This window comes from Larus michahellis, chromosome 5 (assembly GCF_964199755.1).
Source record: "Larus michahellis chromosome 5, bLarMic1.1, whole genome shotgun sequence".
Classification (NCBI taxonomy): domain Eukaryota; kingdom Metazoa; phylum Chordata; class Aves; order Charadriiformes; family Laridae; genus Larus; species Larus michahellis.
In genome coordinates, this window is record NC_133900.1 from 36,160,820 (window position 1) to 36,177,069 (window position 16,250).

General features: G+C 36.4%; 1 protein-coding gene across 5 annotated transcripts in view; it reads right to left on the reverse strand.

Annotated features, from left to right (window-relative positions):
• The window catches only part of CCSER1 (coiled-coil serine rich protein 1), a 724,562-nt gene that overhangs the window by 133,106 nt on the left and 575,206 nt on the right, over positions 1–16,250 (reverse strand). For 3 of the 5 annotated variants that reach the window (XM_074589579.1, XM_074589576.1, XM_074589578.1), the window contains exon 10: positions 11,980–12,025. The exons of the other annotated variants lie outside the window; for them this stretch is intronic. In XM_074589579.1, the coding sequence (XP_074445680.1) occupies positions 11,980–12,025 (46 nt within the window). The remainder of the gene's footprint in view (positions 1–11,979; positions 12,026–16,250) is intronic. 5 annotated transcript variants of the gene reach the window in all.

Genomic DNA, 16,250 nt, shown 5'->3' on the forward strand with positions numbered 1-16,250 from the left:
AACATTTGAAATATAATTTCCAACTTATGAACAGTCACTGCTGCTGAAAGTCAAACTACAGGTGCTTACGGTTAGGTGACAGCAGCCTAGCTTTACCACCTCTTGTATAGTACAATTAAATGTCATTCTTTGAAATTTCCCAGCTAAGGAACGTGAACAAGCCAACAGAAATCTTCAGTTGAGCTTTCTCCTACTGAACCCACTGTACGCTCAAACGTCATTACCCAAGAAAGGGTTGCTATGAAGCTAAAATAATAAGTAGGCTGTTGTTTTACTTAGAGACATAACCTGGTAAGCAAGAATATTATCCAGTGTGCAGGCACCACCACACAGGCCATAGCTGAGGGCTACCAAACAGCGTGAGGAGACAGGAGATCTGGTTCATGCAGAGTCACCCCAAGCTCAGAGTTCATCACCTGGAAACTCCTTTCCTTCTCAAAAATGGCCCTGGCTGCTGGCAGAAAAGCAAAAAAAAAAAAGTCCTGTTTGGCCTCAACCTGTGTGTTCTTCACAAGAAGACTCCTTTACCCTTTCTAATGAAGGCTGAATATACATTATGCTGTTTATAATTCATTCAGGTAGGAGTGAGTAGGCAAAGCTGACGCTAGCAGATACACTGCACATGGCCAAGATAGCCAACACCCAAATGAATTCAAACTTTAAAAGCTTTCTGCAAGCCCCAGTGAGAAAAATCACAACACGCTGAAGATCTCTGTCAAGGTTTTATCTACGAAAGGAGTAGCTCGCAAGAGTGGGAATTCAGACACGAGCTGTAAGCTACTGAGGCTTACCAAACATTAGCTAGTGACAAGTACAGACCAACCTGATCCCCTGGTAGTATTGCCTCTTTTCTCAATCTTCACAGATTTTTATTTCTTTTTTGAAATGACACTATAAATAAATTAAATAGAATAATAAGGCTTTTCATATCAGGAACTATTGTTGATGTTACAAGAGATACAACACATTCAGATAGAACAGGTTGCATTGAAAGAACAACGCCAAAGCAGGCAGGGACATATGGTGACACTGAAACACTGGGGATTGTTCTGTACATAAACCCACAACTAGTGCAAGCTGATCTAGCCTCAACCCTCCTGGAAGGAATATCAAGAGACATGAATTCACACTTCTGCATTGTTTCTGTATCTAGCTAGTGAACCGCATGTCTTTGTACTCCTGCCTATGCTTGTCTGCCAAACACTTCTGTTTGTGTGGATGATGACATTTTTTTTGTTTGGAGTCAGGCTTCAGTTAGCTTAAGCGCCTGACTCTTAATTTCAATGTCTAAACCTACACACAAAAACTAAACATAAGCAGGGCAGGGGTAACGATGGTACTCTGATGGCTCAAATATTAAATGCTAGCACAGGGCCAGTTTTATGCATATACTCACTATCCTAACAAATAACGGTCTCTGTTAACCCTTCTTACAGTTTTTACCTGTAAACACATGGAATACTGCATCTTTTTGTTAGAGAAGGAGAGGGAAGCTCATTTAACTATACAATACAAGTCAGGGAGCATTTCTGCTTTCTGGTTCTCCGGTCCAAGTCTAGAGTCATTCCCAGAGTTAAGTCTGCGAGAGCTGGCAGGAGACTGTGGTACGGGACCACAGGACCCCAACAAGGGAAACACAATTCTTTCCACTAGGGAATTACCATTGGGTTTCTTCAGCTATCCCGTTAGTACAGAGGATGAGACTTTTCACTGCAAAAACCTGTAATTTAAAAATAAGTAACAAGATCCCAGTACTTCTTCATGATATATTGTAGAGTTTATTTTTACTACATTAATTTTTACATCTATTTTCTTTGGAATTATGGTATTTAAAACCCCAAAGATCAGATATGCAGGCAAACGTCAACAAATATAAATTATTTTTAAAATAAAATTCTGGAAGCAGAAAACTTTTATAATATGCTATTTTAACAACAAAACTAAGGCAATTATTAGCCTTTTGAAGAGAAGGGATGTAAAAATTATTGTTGCTTTATAGAAAAGCTTAACGGGGTTTCATAGCGAGTACTGCTTTTATTGTATTTTCTTATAAGAAATGCTTGAAATAGCTTCCAGAAAACATTTCCAAGAATAAATGATTCTAACAAAGCACATAAAAAGGTCTCCTTCTCTTCCTGTGTGTTTGAGCTTCAGCAATATGACCAAATGACAATAACAAGTTGACTTTTATAGAAAAGTAAGGCAGTATACACTTTACAGATGTTAGAAATTAGCGGATGAAAAGGAGGGAAAGCTTGTTAGAAAAATATGTGAAAGAGGAATGAACTTGAATAAATTGAGGCGATATGCTCCTATAAAATATTATATACATTGCTACTTAAAATTGCATGATACCAAATGTTCATTTTTAAGAAACCATACTGCATTATTTGTATTTATAGTTCCTATGGGTGAACTTGATAAATATCCATGAATAATTCAAGCATTAGCAATGTCTTGTTTCATCACATTAAAAACAAGTAACTCTAATTAGTGTTCAATGAAGCCTATAAAATCCATGGATTTTATGGGAAAATGACAAAATGATCAACAAACAGAAAAACAGAGGGAACAACAGAGTGGATCATTTGTCTAGCTTCTCTCTAGAAAGGTACAGACTGTGTTATGTCTGTGAGAGAGGGAACAGCAAAGGGTGCATTTGCAAGCATGCTTGTGTCACACAGAGAGACGGTGAATATTTTTATTCCAACTTTTAACTCTTTTCAACCATCTGAAGTAAAATGTCTATCAGTCTGCTTTCTCCACTGCTGACAAAATGCAAAAGCGACTGCAATAACTGCACAGGTCCTTTCTTAGAAGGGAAATCTGGGGAAAAAAATCATGCCTTCTGTACCAGGACTTGATTAAAGGTAGCATTTTTTAATCTAGCCAATGGCTTTAAATACAATACAGAAAACTGTTAATGGTTTAACAGCTATATCAGAAGAGCGACAAATGGCATCACTCTTTATTCAGCCTATACACACCTGTAGGTATGCCAAAGCAAAACATGATCATGATATCTCTAGTCACATATTCCAACAGCAGTATGCCAATAAATGTAGTTTCATAGAACTTCACCACTGTGTTTAACATACTGTAATGGGAATGGCTCGAAAACTTTTTAATATTGACTTGCCTATTAAGCCATTCAGTAATTTAAATAACCATCTTCAGCAGTGCCAAATTTCATTAATCCCCTCAAGACAGAACTACTGACCAAAACAATGAATACAATAGTTTTTAATTTAACTACGTATAAGAGAAAAGCACTATCCATTACAATGATGAATCAAAAAGCAAATACAGTCTCCATAACTGTAAATGCTGAATGTCACCCAAGTTAACTAAAATATAAGTGTGTAGGCTTTAAGTCCTCATCATAAAATGATGTTGTAATTCCTCATATAATGAAATAACATTGTTTTTTCCATGACTGCACATACTCTAAATCAGAAAAACATGAGTAAATAGTTTCTTTAGTTTAAATTCTGCCTGAGACTGCTTCACTTAAGTCTTTTCCAACATCCATGAGAAGACCAGTGCCTGAAGCTGCGAAGTTTCTGACACTCAAAGGTCCTGAGAAAGAGCCTTTTAGCTGCAGGTTTTACGTTTTCTCAGCAGATAATGTTCATTGTTCATATTCACCCTAATGCATCCTTTCTCTACCACAGTTTCTTTCACTGGGAGTTTTATCTTGAACTGCTATATACTCTGCTACCCTTCTATACTCATTAATGAGCTAAGGCGTCAATTTTTTGCATGTAATTTTTCTTCCTTTTCATGGCGCTTTCCATATCAAAACATCTGATAGCTATGCAATCAACAGAACAGAATATTTACAGTAATTGAACAACCAAGCTGCTAGTAGGAAAAGTTTTTCAGAGGAATATTTAATAATAGCAAATCTCAAAATAGGTATTGTTATTATTATAGCACAGTAGATGGTCACCTGGAGAAAGAAAAGGGGGTTTTGCATGGAAAAGTCCAGGAACAGCAGCAACATTACAGTGGTCAGAAGAAGGAGGATGTACTGAACATGGGAAATTACTCCACCGACAAAGTGTAAGCTAACGTATGCATATACTGACAATTCATTACAGTTCCAAAATAGTTATAAAAAAAAACCCCATACTGTTAGATTTTAGATAATTCACTAATAGGAAATAGGATTACTTTGACAGGTAATTTATTCAGAATAATTTTACTTGCGATGAAGATCTATCAGAGATTCAATTTCACTACTCAAAATACAGTTAGGTAAATAAGAGACTCTTCAGTTTGATGCCTGAATGAGAAAGATCCAACTAATCAGAAATATTTTGTTAGGCCAAAAATTAAATATTACTTTAATTCAAGAACTATTTACTGCATTAACCTTATTTTTAGGTTAAAAGAAATGTATTACCACTTCAAAAAGTCAATCTTATTTGAAGAACTTGAAACAAATCATTAACTTCTTTTAATGAAATTACTGTTTTCAGCAGCTAAAGTTTCTTAGATTAACGGCACATGAATTTGCAAACAGAAAATAAACCCTAAAGAAAGATGCAGATTCAGAGGACTGTATTTTTTCCCTTCATTCCATTCCCACCAGTGCTCCCCAAATTACAGACTCAGAGAAGCACTGACTGGAAGGAGCCTCCCGAGGTCATCTTGCCCTGCCTCCTGCTTGGGCCTACCACAAACTCCAGATGAGTTCAGTCACACCTCTGCCTGGCCAAGTCTTGAAAATCTTTGAGGATGGAGATGTTACAATCCAAGCATTCCAGTTCCAGAGCTGCACTATGCTCCCTGAGAAAAGTTATTTTTCGTGTTCATTTTGTACCTGTCAAGCTGTAATTTATGGCCTCTGCCCCTTGCCGTATCATCTGGCACTATCAAGAAGATTAACTCTCAACCAGCTAATAAGCTGTCACAAGCTCTTAAGGAACTATAGTTAAAAGCTACCTTTTTGTAGACACAAGCTCTAGCATTAGGGATAGAGAATTGACAATTCCCTGAGTTCCTGTAAAGTTTCATGAATTTCTGTAGAAAATATAGAGCGCAGTCTTTAGGAAAACAGATATTCATAATTTCAATATGTATATTTTTCTGAGACATTAGAGCAAGAGAGGTGTTACAGACCTTCTTCCCTCTTGTAGTGACCACATAGTCACCACAGAAATTACTAATGATTAGTACAAAAAAAATACCTGGTGTAAACAATATCTGTTGGAGGCTGCCATTTCTTGCTTATTTACAGGGGGAAAAAATAAGCTTACAAAAAACTGGGAGACTGAGGTGTTTCATATAGAAATTATTTTAAAACATTTTTATAATACCGAATTGTATTTTACAGATGCTTTGAAATACTTGACAGAACTTCCAAAAACATACAATTACAGCTACTCGAGGAAGTTCAAGAAGCCCACAGCAGAACACTTTTTTTTGAAATTGGCTAGTGCTTTAAAATTAATTTAGCAAGAGCCTATCTAATTTCAGTGGATCTCCTTAGTTTTCATCTTTTAATGTTCAAAAGAAGTGTAAAAGAATGTATCTCATTTTTACACAGTATAATGGCAGTGAAAGCAGAAACAACAAACAGAAGTAGCAATTCCTCAGCTCATGGCTTCTGTGCTCTCCCTTGATTACGGTTCAATCAAGTCTGTGAATGCAAAGCAGGATAGGAAAAACCGATTGTGTCTGAATTTGGTGAATCTCACCCTGATATTTATTTCAATGACAAAAGACTAAGTTTTTGAAGGACTATTTTATTTAAACAGGAAACAGTATCTGATTTTAAATAAAATTATGACCACAATGGTTTTTCTGTGCTCAAGGATAAGATAGCCAAAATAGCAACAATGTATTTGTTTTGTCTTCCATATTCATTTGTAGTATGCAAACCAAACTGGAAGATTTTTAGTGTACCACTGTACATACCAGTCTAATAAATACTATTTTCCCTCATCAAACACAAACTGATGAAAACAAAAATTCATTTCTCTAAATTCCTCAATGCTCCTAGGTATAGAAACACATCCCTCAATGTAATACCTCTCTTGGGGAGTTCTGTACTAGCACAATCTAAATGCAATAAAAATTCTTTATTTTTTTAGAAGAAATCCTTCTTTTCAATCATGGAATTAAGAAACAAAGACAAACAAAACCCACGTGCTAAGCTATAAAATAAAAACTTTTTATTTCTGTTCTATATCTAAGCTCCATGCTTTTTTGAGTGGGTTCCAAATTTGCTTAAATGAATTCTCCAGTCCCCAATGTTTTAAAATAATAACTTTTTAAAAACTTTCACTGTGCTAATGTTTGTTTCCATAGAAACAGGACTGAAAGCAGGAGCTGCTGTTAAAAGAATTAGAATTCTCTCCCACAAATGAAAGACTTAAAAATAATAATATATTAATAAAACCATTGTCAGAATATATTTTCTCATTTTGCAAAACCAGAGCATGATCTCTGGATCCACTAGACTTAATAGGACTATAACTTGTGATTACAATAGAATAAGACAAAATCTCTAAGAACATATTACTGAGTTAAAAAACCTGATCATAAGACTATTCAGTTAAATGGATAATTTTCTAAAGAATTTTTAAATTAAATTTAGCAGGTGACTGTCAAATGAGGCTCTTTTTAGAAATATTACAATGAGGACTTATGAGCCAAAAATGTAAAACAATAGATACGAAGGATTATTATTATTTATATAATTTATTTCTATTGCTGTTGCCTATTTTTTTTTAGAGTCAATTACTTCATTAAAACCTGATTGGAAGTCTTCTACAGTTAGTCAGATATGTTTCTAAACTCCAGCTGGACAGCAATTGAAACGCTGGACATCACGCTGGGATAAACCTAAAGTTCTATAGAATTAAGAACCTATTTATATTACAGTAATTAAGAGTTTTGCATTTTTCCTCACAAGTGCCATTCTAAGTGCAACTCTCTGCATACCTTGTAAACATTTAAACACCTCCTGTAAGAAAATTACTAACTTAAGAAATCATAATTTACCTCCCCCAAACCCATAATTTCAGTCAAAATCTTGACGAGACAATCTATCCAGAACTGGGATGCAGTTAGTAAGGTTCCTGAATAATGTTGCCATTGTAAATTTTACTATGCAAATACCTTTGTTGTCATTCTGAAAGATGACATAGGTTTTTGCATCATTTCAAGCTGAAACAGATCAAACAACTGATACCAGTCTTACTATAGACTTTGAGACCCACCACTGAAATTGGTGACCCTGTGTGAGATTAAGACATTCAGCATTTTCTCTGTCAGATGTTCAGTCTGGAGAATTAATTGTATCTGGCCTATGACTGGGGGGGAAGAGTCATGCACCCTTCTGTGAGGGTAAAACTTCCTTATAAAGCTCAAAATAGACCAATTTATATTCCTATGCTCACAATTGGTTTTTTTTCATACATAGAAGAGAATTATGACAAATAAACGTTTGCATAAAATATCATGGTTGGACTTTACAAACATGCAGGTATTTTTAATAAGTATTTTAGGCATTATTTCGACTAAACTACTACTTAATCTCTTGACTCCGTATATTTTGATCAACTCTATAAGAAACTGACCGCCAGTACTTTTTCTAAGAGAATCTATTTTTACTAGTAGGTTAGCCTGCTCATTTCTAAATTCCTTTAAAATTCTGAAAAAAGACATTTTAAATCTTTTAATTTGCAACTTACTTCCACATTTTATTATTACCACTTTAGGTTTTTCTCTATATTAGAAAACCACTCCCATGAAAAAGGTTTTCTTCCTCCACAATGCACTGTGCTTCAAGAAAACAGTTAACTTCTCAGCATTGTATCTACCTTCCTTGTTTTCTCCCTCTGGTTGACCAAAGAAGTCATCAGCTCCTTTGAAATATCTTGACAGTGAGCAAGTACTTCTTTGAGACTGTTTTATCACTTGAACTATCTATGCTAGGAATTTAACTCTTGTAATTTCCATTCTAGATATTTTCTGCTGTAATTCATGCTTCAAAAAAAAAATCACTACAGCTGAATGTAAAACTCTGAAGTATTTATGTTTGCCCCAAGTAATTAAACTTTGCTTGTGAGATTATAACATTAAAGTGCGATTTATCAAGAAACTAAGGATTTAACTTCCTTTAATTTTGATGTTAGGTTGATTTATTTTTAACAGTGAATTCTTCATTGTATGAAACCCCTGCCTAAAGGTTAGTTTAACTGCGTTAGATTTTGGCACTTTTCTGATCATTAGACGGTATGAAATTCTTTGGATATAATACGGCTATTTCAAGTGTCTGATCCAATTTGTTCTGTCTGTAAAGTTGATTGTCAGGTACCACATAACTGTATTGATTTTTGTTGAGATTCTACTGTGTTTCGGGAACATGTATTATAGCACCACTCTTTCTATATTTCTTCTCATTGATTTCTTCTTCTAAGTAGCGCTAATCAAAACTGGTAAGCATTTTTCATTCCCCAAATTACATGTAAATGATAATACATTTTCTTAAAAAGTACTGCCTACTGTCAACCTCAATCGGCAATTACTTACAGTTTGAGGACATTTCAGGTTAAACAAGGAATATGTTTGGAATGAAGTTTTGATAAAAAGTACCATAGACATAAAAAAGTTAAAGCTTTGTCATCTGCTGCAAGGCCTAGTGGCTTAATCCAATGATTTAATAGAGGATATAAACTTAAAACTCCAACTCTAATACATATTTTTGCAGGAGAAAAGTGCAGTTTAAAGGAAATCTTGCAATGACCATGTGTATTTTCAGAATTGTGGGGTTTAGTCTTCTTCATGTAAAACGCAAATAAAATATTCTGGCAGTTTAAATTGCACAGTATTCCGGTTTCACTGGTGTATTTGTGCTTCTGCTCCATGTAATGGACAAGTGACAGGAGAAAATTTGACGGCTCGTCTCTCCCTAGGGCAATTATATGGCAATTCTGCCCAAAAATCTGGAGCTCCATTCTGTTTTGATACATTTTATTTAGTCAAACTCTATTTTCTAAATTTGTATTTTGCTTTTAGGTCAGCAGGCCAATGAACAAAGCTGGGTCATATAGCTATCATAATGGACTTCTGACGACGTATGTATTCACTTCAGACTCCCCATTCAGTTCGTCCCCTATCTTTGCATCCTATTTTGTTGCTAATTACAGATGATCTCATGTTTATGGTCAGTTTGGATTGTATGTTCCTTCATTTCTACTTCTTTTGGTGTCTTCATTGAAAAACAGAAATGAACTCACAGCCTATCCCATTTCAAAAGGCAAGTTTTTATCTTGTGGAAAGGAGTCTTAGGTCCCATATTGGAATTTTTTAGTTATCCTCGTACTCAGCATTGCATAGTTTACAGCCAGAGTGTTATAATGCCCCATCAGTAGAAACCTGTTATTTGAAAATGTTATATAAGCAGCACCTTAGTTTCAACCACTCATTACTTCACCACATTTCATCAGCAGCTCCTCTGGACCCTGGGCTACAAGAGGAAATGTCATAACACAGGATTGGCACAGATGCCACTCAATGCCTATGACATCTTTGTATGCCCAGAGGTGCATGACTTCTCAGTGACTCGTAACACCACCACTGAGCCTACCCTGCTCACTCTGGAAGTAAAGCAGCCACAAGTCCCCAGTACCCTAAAACATCTCACATGAACTCAGATTAAATTAATCTTGCCTCTTCTACTGTGGTGAAGTTACAGTAAGATCACTGGTACCACCAAATGGAAGAAAACATAGCCTACTTTTGAGTTTCTATGTGACAGGACACAGCATTTGTCCAGTCGCATTCCTGCTCTGGATTCCCAGACATCCTCATTTCCCATTTTTGTACATTAACAGGAATAAGGTTCAATGCTTTGCAATGACCAGAAAAGTTATCACCAATGACTAAAAGACAAGCTTAGTAAATTCAAGCTCTATTTTAGCTTCCTGTTAGAAGACCTTTACCACAACATATTAATAGGTCCATATAATCTTTCCTCCCAGTGCATATAAAAGCAGAAAATTACTGGCCGAAATATTTCCCCCCCCCCCGATGTTACAGATTCCCTTATTTATGTGGGTTTTTTTGCTTCTATTTGCTTCACAGTTAAGCCACTGACACATTTTATATACACAGTTTTAAACCTAATTCTCCCATCTCACCATTTCAGCGATGTTAGTTTTACTGTTATTTCATCAGCTAATCCTATAGATTCTGACCACTTCTTCCGATTTATTCATCCACATATTTAACCCAACCATTATCCACTCCCCTGTTTGCTCCAAAGTTCTGCATCTTCGTTTAGGTACACAAACTTTACTTTGTCCTTCACAGACCTTCCCGTATGTTCAAATCCCAGACACCTCATTACATGACACTTCATCATTCATCTCAAACAGGGACTCCATACAAGGAAGGAAGCTATTAACACTGGTACCACACACATTTCTGATTATTTATAACTAATCATGTTAAAGCACGTTGTCATCTCTGTGCGCTTCCAAAGTCTTCACTGATTTTGACAACCATGTAGACCAGTGTCAGGATAAACTTAAATGAAAGTAAGCTAGACAGCATTTTGAATTTTCATTTTAGCAGACTGCTAAGTGCCATACAAATGGGATAAAAATAACAACTTCATCATTGTTTTCCTGAAGGATTCAATGAGAATATTAATTTGTTCCACCATACCTTAAATAATGATAACAGGAGCACAATTATATTTCATGAACAGTGTTTCATCTTGATATTTTTTTCTCCCCTTAGATATACCCAGTATAATAGGAACATCTTAGATAAATGCACAAAAGAAAGGACAGTCATACACAGATCATATTTTTTGTTACTTTTGCAAGACCCACGCTCATAGACAAATGCTGTATGTTTTCCTATGAATACACAAGAGCAGCATTGGTGAATTTATGCAAGCAACACGTTTCAAGACTGCCAACAATGAAGCATTGTTTAAACTGCACTGTATTTTATGAATAAGCCTGTAATGTTATATTATGATGAATCTATTTGACATTCAGCGGTGTGATGCAGTGCATAGTAATTATAATAATGCAGTGCATGGCTGTAGCTTATTATATGCATATGGAAGACACCAATGTCTTTAGGATGGACGCTGAACTCAAGGCAGGAGGAGAGAGACAGAAAAAGACTCAAGAAACATAAGAAAGTCCTCATCTCAAAGTCTGATGGTATTCTGAGAATCTGTGTATCCAATATACACACTCACACGCGCACGCTGTTAAAGCAGCAGAGAGATCACCTTGAATTAGAATGTAAGAATTCTTTTTTTAATATAGCCCATTATGTTTGTGAGTTCTTGGCTTCTGGGTGGACAATGGGGAATTTCTTTAAAATCTAAAAGAAAAATTATCTATTGTCAATACTTCCAATGGATATAAGGAAAAAAATGAATGAGATCCCTCTACAAAAGTTCCCTTTCCTCCCCAGCTCAGGGGATGGACTTGTTCTTCAAATTAATTAGAAGAAAAGTCTTATAAGAAATACAGCTGCTCTCAGTAACATCTGCCTTACACCATATCGTTTGATTTTCCATTTCTTAATTTGAGATCCAGATTTTTTTTTATTTGCACAATGGAAAGATTAATTTGAAAAATAGGACAGAGAGATTCCTTAGTTTTAACAATGCTACTCATTAATATGTTGAACACATGATCTGAGGATATTATTATTATTTCCCTCCAGACTTTGAGTCGTTATGGTATTTTCTTCCCTTCTTGCAACTCTATATTGCACAGCGCAGCCCCAATTTATGATGTGTTGAACAAAACACAACAAAGAAATAAAGAAGGGGTCAATAGAAGCTGTTAGCTACAAACATGTTACAGGCAATATACAACACCAGCGGTTGAATATTGACCTCAGGGCATTAACTCTATATTGGCATGCCATGCTACAGCACATGAACACATAGTCATCTTTACAACACAGAGCGGAATTTAAGAGACTCACATAATTGCCTGCGAGAAGGTACAGGAGCACTTCCAAATGCTGTGCCCTGTAAATAAAACACATTTTTTTTTTGGAGGAAAGGATGTCAGATTAACAGCAGTAGCAAATGAAAAAAATGACAAGACGTGAAGAAAATGAAGGCAGTGAAACGAAATACAGACTGTTTAGATAGAGGAGCTTGTTATTACTGAAGAACTGCAGTTCCTATTTTCAGATAAACATAAATTATAGTGTGGAATGTTCTATGAGTAATCCACCCATCAGAGGACACAATGAACCAAAAAGAGAGAAAAAAAGAGACAGAGAAAGAAAGAAGACAAAAAAAAAAAGTATCAGCACAGCATAAGACAGGCATGCTCACACTTAGAAATTAAATTTGATGGAAAGGACAATGTACGGAGTATATATTAAAATGAATTCCTTTACAAAAATATGAAGGCTCAATTACACCAATGTTTTAGCTGATATTGTCACTGTTTGAAGGTAAAGTACATTTCAAACAGGTAGAAAGGAGAGAGAGTACAGTACAGTTTGGTTCCTGACACTTCCTTCTCATCTTCTCTCCAAAATTCTTTAACAAGTCCTCACTGGGCCAGTTTGATGACAACTAATAGGAAGCAGCTTTATTAAATTCCCGATCAATATATGCAGTGTACTCTTTCAGCAGGTAGAGTGCTTCATCTTTTGCGTATTATATGTCAGCAATTACCACACATCTCTGAAATACCAACTGTGCATGTAAAGAAAATATGAATCAAATGCCAAGCAAGTCATATCACTTGGGATCTGTAGATAAGGCTCTTCCTGATGCTAACCGTTATCTCCACTCCCATTTCCCCCCCAAAAAAATCCCAACCCAAATCCAGAAAAACAAACTAACAGAAAGAGATTAAGAGAATGACTAGGTGGAGAGAAATCTAGTGTATAAAATTTGAAGAGCAGCGTTAAAACAAACTGTTGTCTCATTCTGAATCTAGATCATGAATCAGAGCTTTGCTTCGTGTTTGTGACCAAGACTACATCCTCTTTCCCAGTGTAAAAGACCACACTGATCATTTGGACTGGGTAGGCGAGGACGACTAATTACAGAAACATTTAGATTGCATTTATTGCCTTAAAAAAAAAAATCAAACACATGAAACTTATGAGACTTGAGTAGAGTTTGACTTCCTTTGAAGTCATTTTGACTTCCACCATCTTTTGGAACTCAAGGTTGGGAACTGATTTACCAGGCATTATATAGTACTATGCATTTATTCTTTGAGATCATTTTCTCTTTCAGGTCTTGTAAAATTCTGTTTTCCTCTACCTAGGAAGACTGAAGCATATATATGCATATCTAGAAAGCTACACAGAGAAACCATCTTTACACCACTGCGCCCATACCACTTTATTTAAGGAAAACCAGAATAACTAGGATTATTCATCACTTCAGATGCCACGGCTTGTGCTGCTGAGACCACAGCTTGCCACGCTGTGGCCACATGCAGCGCTGGGTAGCTCCGCAGAAGCCATTTGTCTCACTACACCCCAAGCTTGTCACTCTGAGACTAAGTCCTTCCTGCAACTGTAGTAAGAGGTCACAGCCACAGCAACAAGTAGCCAAGGGGGCAAGCTGGGGTGAACTTGTGTTGGGGCAGCAAAAATGCACTAGCTGCCTCCCTTGTTTCCCACGTTGCATACGCCACCAGGAAAAAGCAGTAAGCCATTTACCAGCAAAAGAGTGCAAGCAGGCAGCCCGTTCCTTCAGGGCAGGCAGTGCCCTGCAAGTGCACTATCCCCAGCCCCACAGTTATTTCAGGATAGCCAAAGTCCACCTTTATCTCCTGCTAATTTCTCACAGTAACCAAAGGACAAAGTTGGTCTGGGTACATTTGGCACTTTAAACCAGTTCTTCAGCAACTACTAAGGCTTTACTATTTCCAGTGCTTCCTTAAGCCTTTTGCAAACAAAATACAGTTATTTGAAATACTAAGGCAAAGCTGGAAGTGTTGAAGAATAGACATTGCACAAGGGCAGCACCAGAGCCTCCCCATTCTGCCGACTGTACGCTATTCTGCTTTGCTTAAAGGCAGCTTTCTAGTAAAGCTGAGGTACACTGTGGTACCTTATATTAAGGCACCTCCTAAAAGTACGTTTTCAATTCAACATTTAAAGACATTGAAATGATTTGTGAAACCATATATAGAAACAAAAAGCTCAAAGTAAATTGGTCTGACAATGGTTAGCTGACTGCTTGCTTATTTAGCCAAAAGTACTTTCCTATGCTTTGAATGTGTAGCATCTATATTTTTTCCCCTCATGAATAGAGAAGAAAACATACAAATAGCCTCAACTTACACAGATCCATCAAAGAACTTGGTATTTAATTATTCATTGTTAGTTACTATTATCACTACTGACACCAATTAACTAATGTATTTCTAATGACCTAATACTCCTTCAAAAAGCAAGATGCCAATGAATTGTATTACTTTTTCATGTTTCCGATTTCCAGAGTGAATGGCTTTCTGGGGGGAAAAGGATATATGTATTTATCTTTTATCCAGACCTTCCTTTCCCTTTTTCCCTTCATACTCCAGAAATAAATGTTATCCTTCAGTATCATCTGGCAAAATGATAAGGAGCATATGTCAAAACTAAGTCAAGTTTCAGACATTGTCTGTAGAAAGTCTAGGCTCTTCTGGAACTCTTAGTGATTCTGCAGTTTTAATCACATCTAGCTTTTTTTTCTGTCCTTTCTGTGAGGTATAACTTAATCCTAAAGGTGTCTAGGCCTCCACGATAGGTTCAGTAGTAAATACTGTATTAAGTATTACAAATGCCCTGTAATTCCTAGAAATGTAGAGCCTTATACAGGGGCAAGAGAATGCTATTAGTGATATACAGGCATTGTAGATGACTAGTTACCTTGTAGTTACTAAGTTAATGATTTATAGGAATTAGCACACTCATCTAAAGCTACTAAGTGGCTAACCCTTCCCTACATTTTTGCTGCATAACTTTAACTAAGAGATCACGTAGAGAATAGTATCTCTCAAAAAATTGCTCTTAGTATACAGCAAAGTTTTAATTTGGATTAATCTTTAAATACTGTCACATGCATTAGGCTCACCATAGGACACTGATGTATGTTAAGCATTACCATACATTTAGAACGTATGTAACTCATTTTCATTTAAAATTCCACCTTTGGAACTGAGGTGCAGATTCAGTATCTTGGGTCCACTGTGCAAACCTTTTTTTTTTTTTTTTTTTTCGTTGATCACTCTGCCTTTATCAGCTCAATGTCACTTAATTTTTTAAGGCTAAAATCCCAGCAAGGCCATGCTGTCACTGATGACCAGGAAAAAAGTTTTCATGATGAGTGCATTTCTTACCTTTTCCTTTTCCACTTCAATTCGTTCTAAAGTTCTTTTTGACTTAACACACATAAGTAAATCTCTCTCTGCTAAAATCATATTCTTGATACTACTACATACAGTATGAGTGCAGTAAGCTACACTTCCTCATCAGCCAATTAACGTGCCAATGTAATGAAACTGAAAAAATAGTTGCTGTTTGTGATTGGAGATCTTTCTGGAGGGAAGGTCTAAAAATGGACCTAAAAGCCCCTGTATTTCACCTTTGAATATACAGGTGAGGAGAAAACAGTACCTGAAATGTCAGAGGTCATCAGCCGAGATAGAATCCGTCGAGATCCAGAAGCCTCTAAAAGTGAAGCTGTCAGGATGCCTCATTTATAACACTTGGCCTATTCGATGGACCGACGAGGGAAATACAGTTTTTAGGACTGCTTTGCACATGAACACAGTATGATGAGAAACTGCACCTGCTTGAGACTTGATTCCTGCCTACTTCTTACATCGAGTGACACAAAAAACCACGTATTGAGATTTCAGTCCGAAGTGCTTGCTGGGCTGCTTATCCTGGGAGGACCAGAGCTCAACCTCTAGGATTGAGCTGCTAAACCAACCAGTCAGCATCTCCTATCTGTAGATGCAAGGCACATTGACACACTTTTTGGAATTAAAAAGCAACGACAAAGTCTTAAGAGCTCTGTGCAACCATATTCATTCGGTTAATATTACCATAGCATCAGATGCTGAACTAAGCACTAATCAGCTATTTAACTCATGCTTAGAATAGGTTCCCTAGGAGGTACATTCCCTTTGAAAGTAGGACAAAGACTAATTTTTCTTTACATTCCTGTGCCATCCAAATCAGTGCTTTTTCCTCATGAGGAAAAAAATAAGAGAGGCTTTTATTTT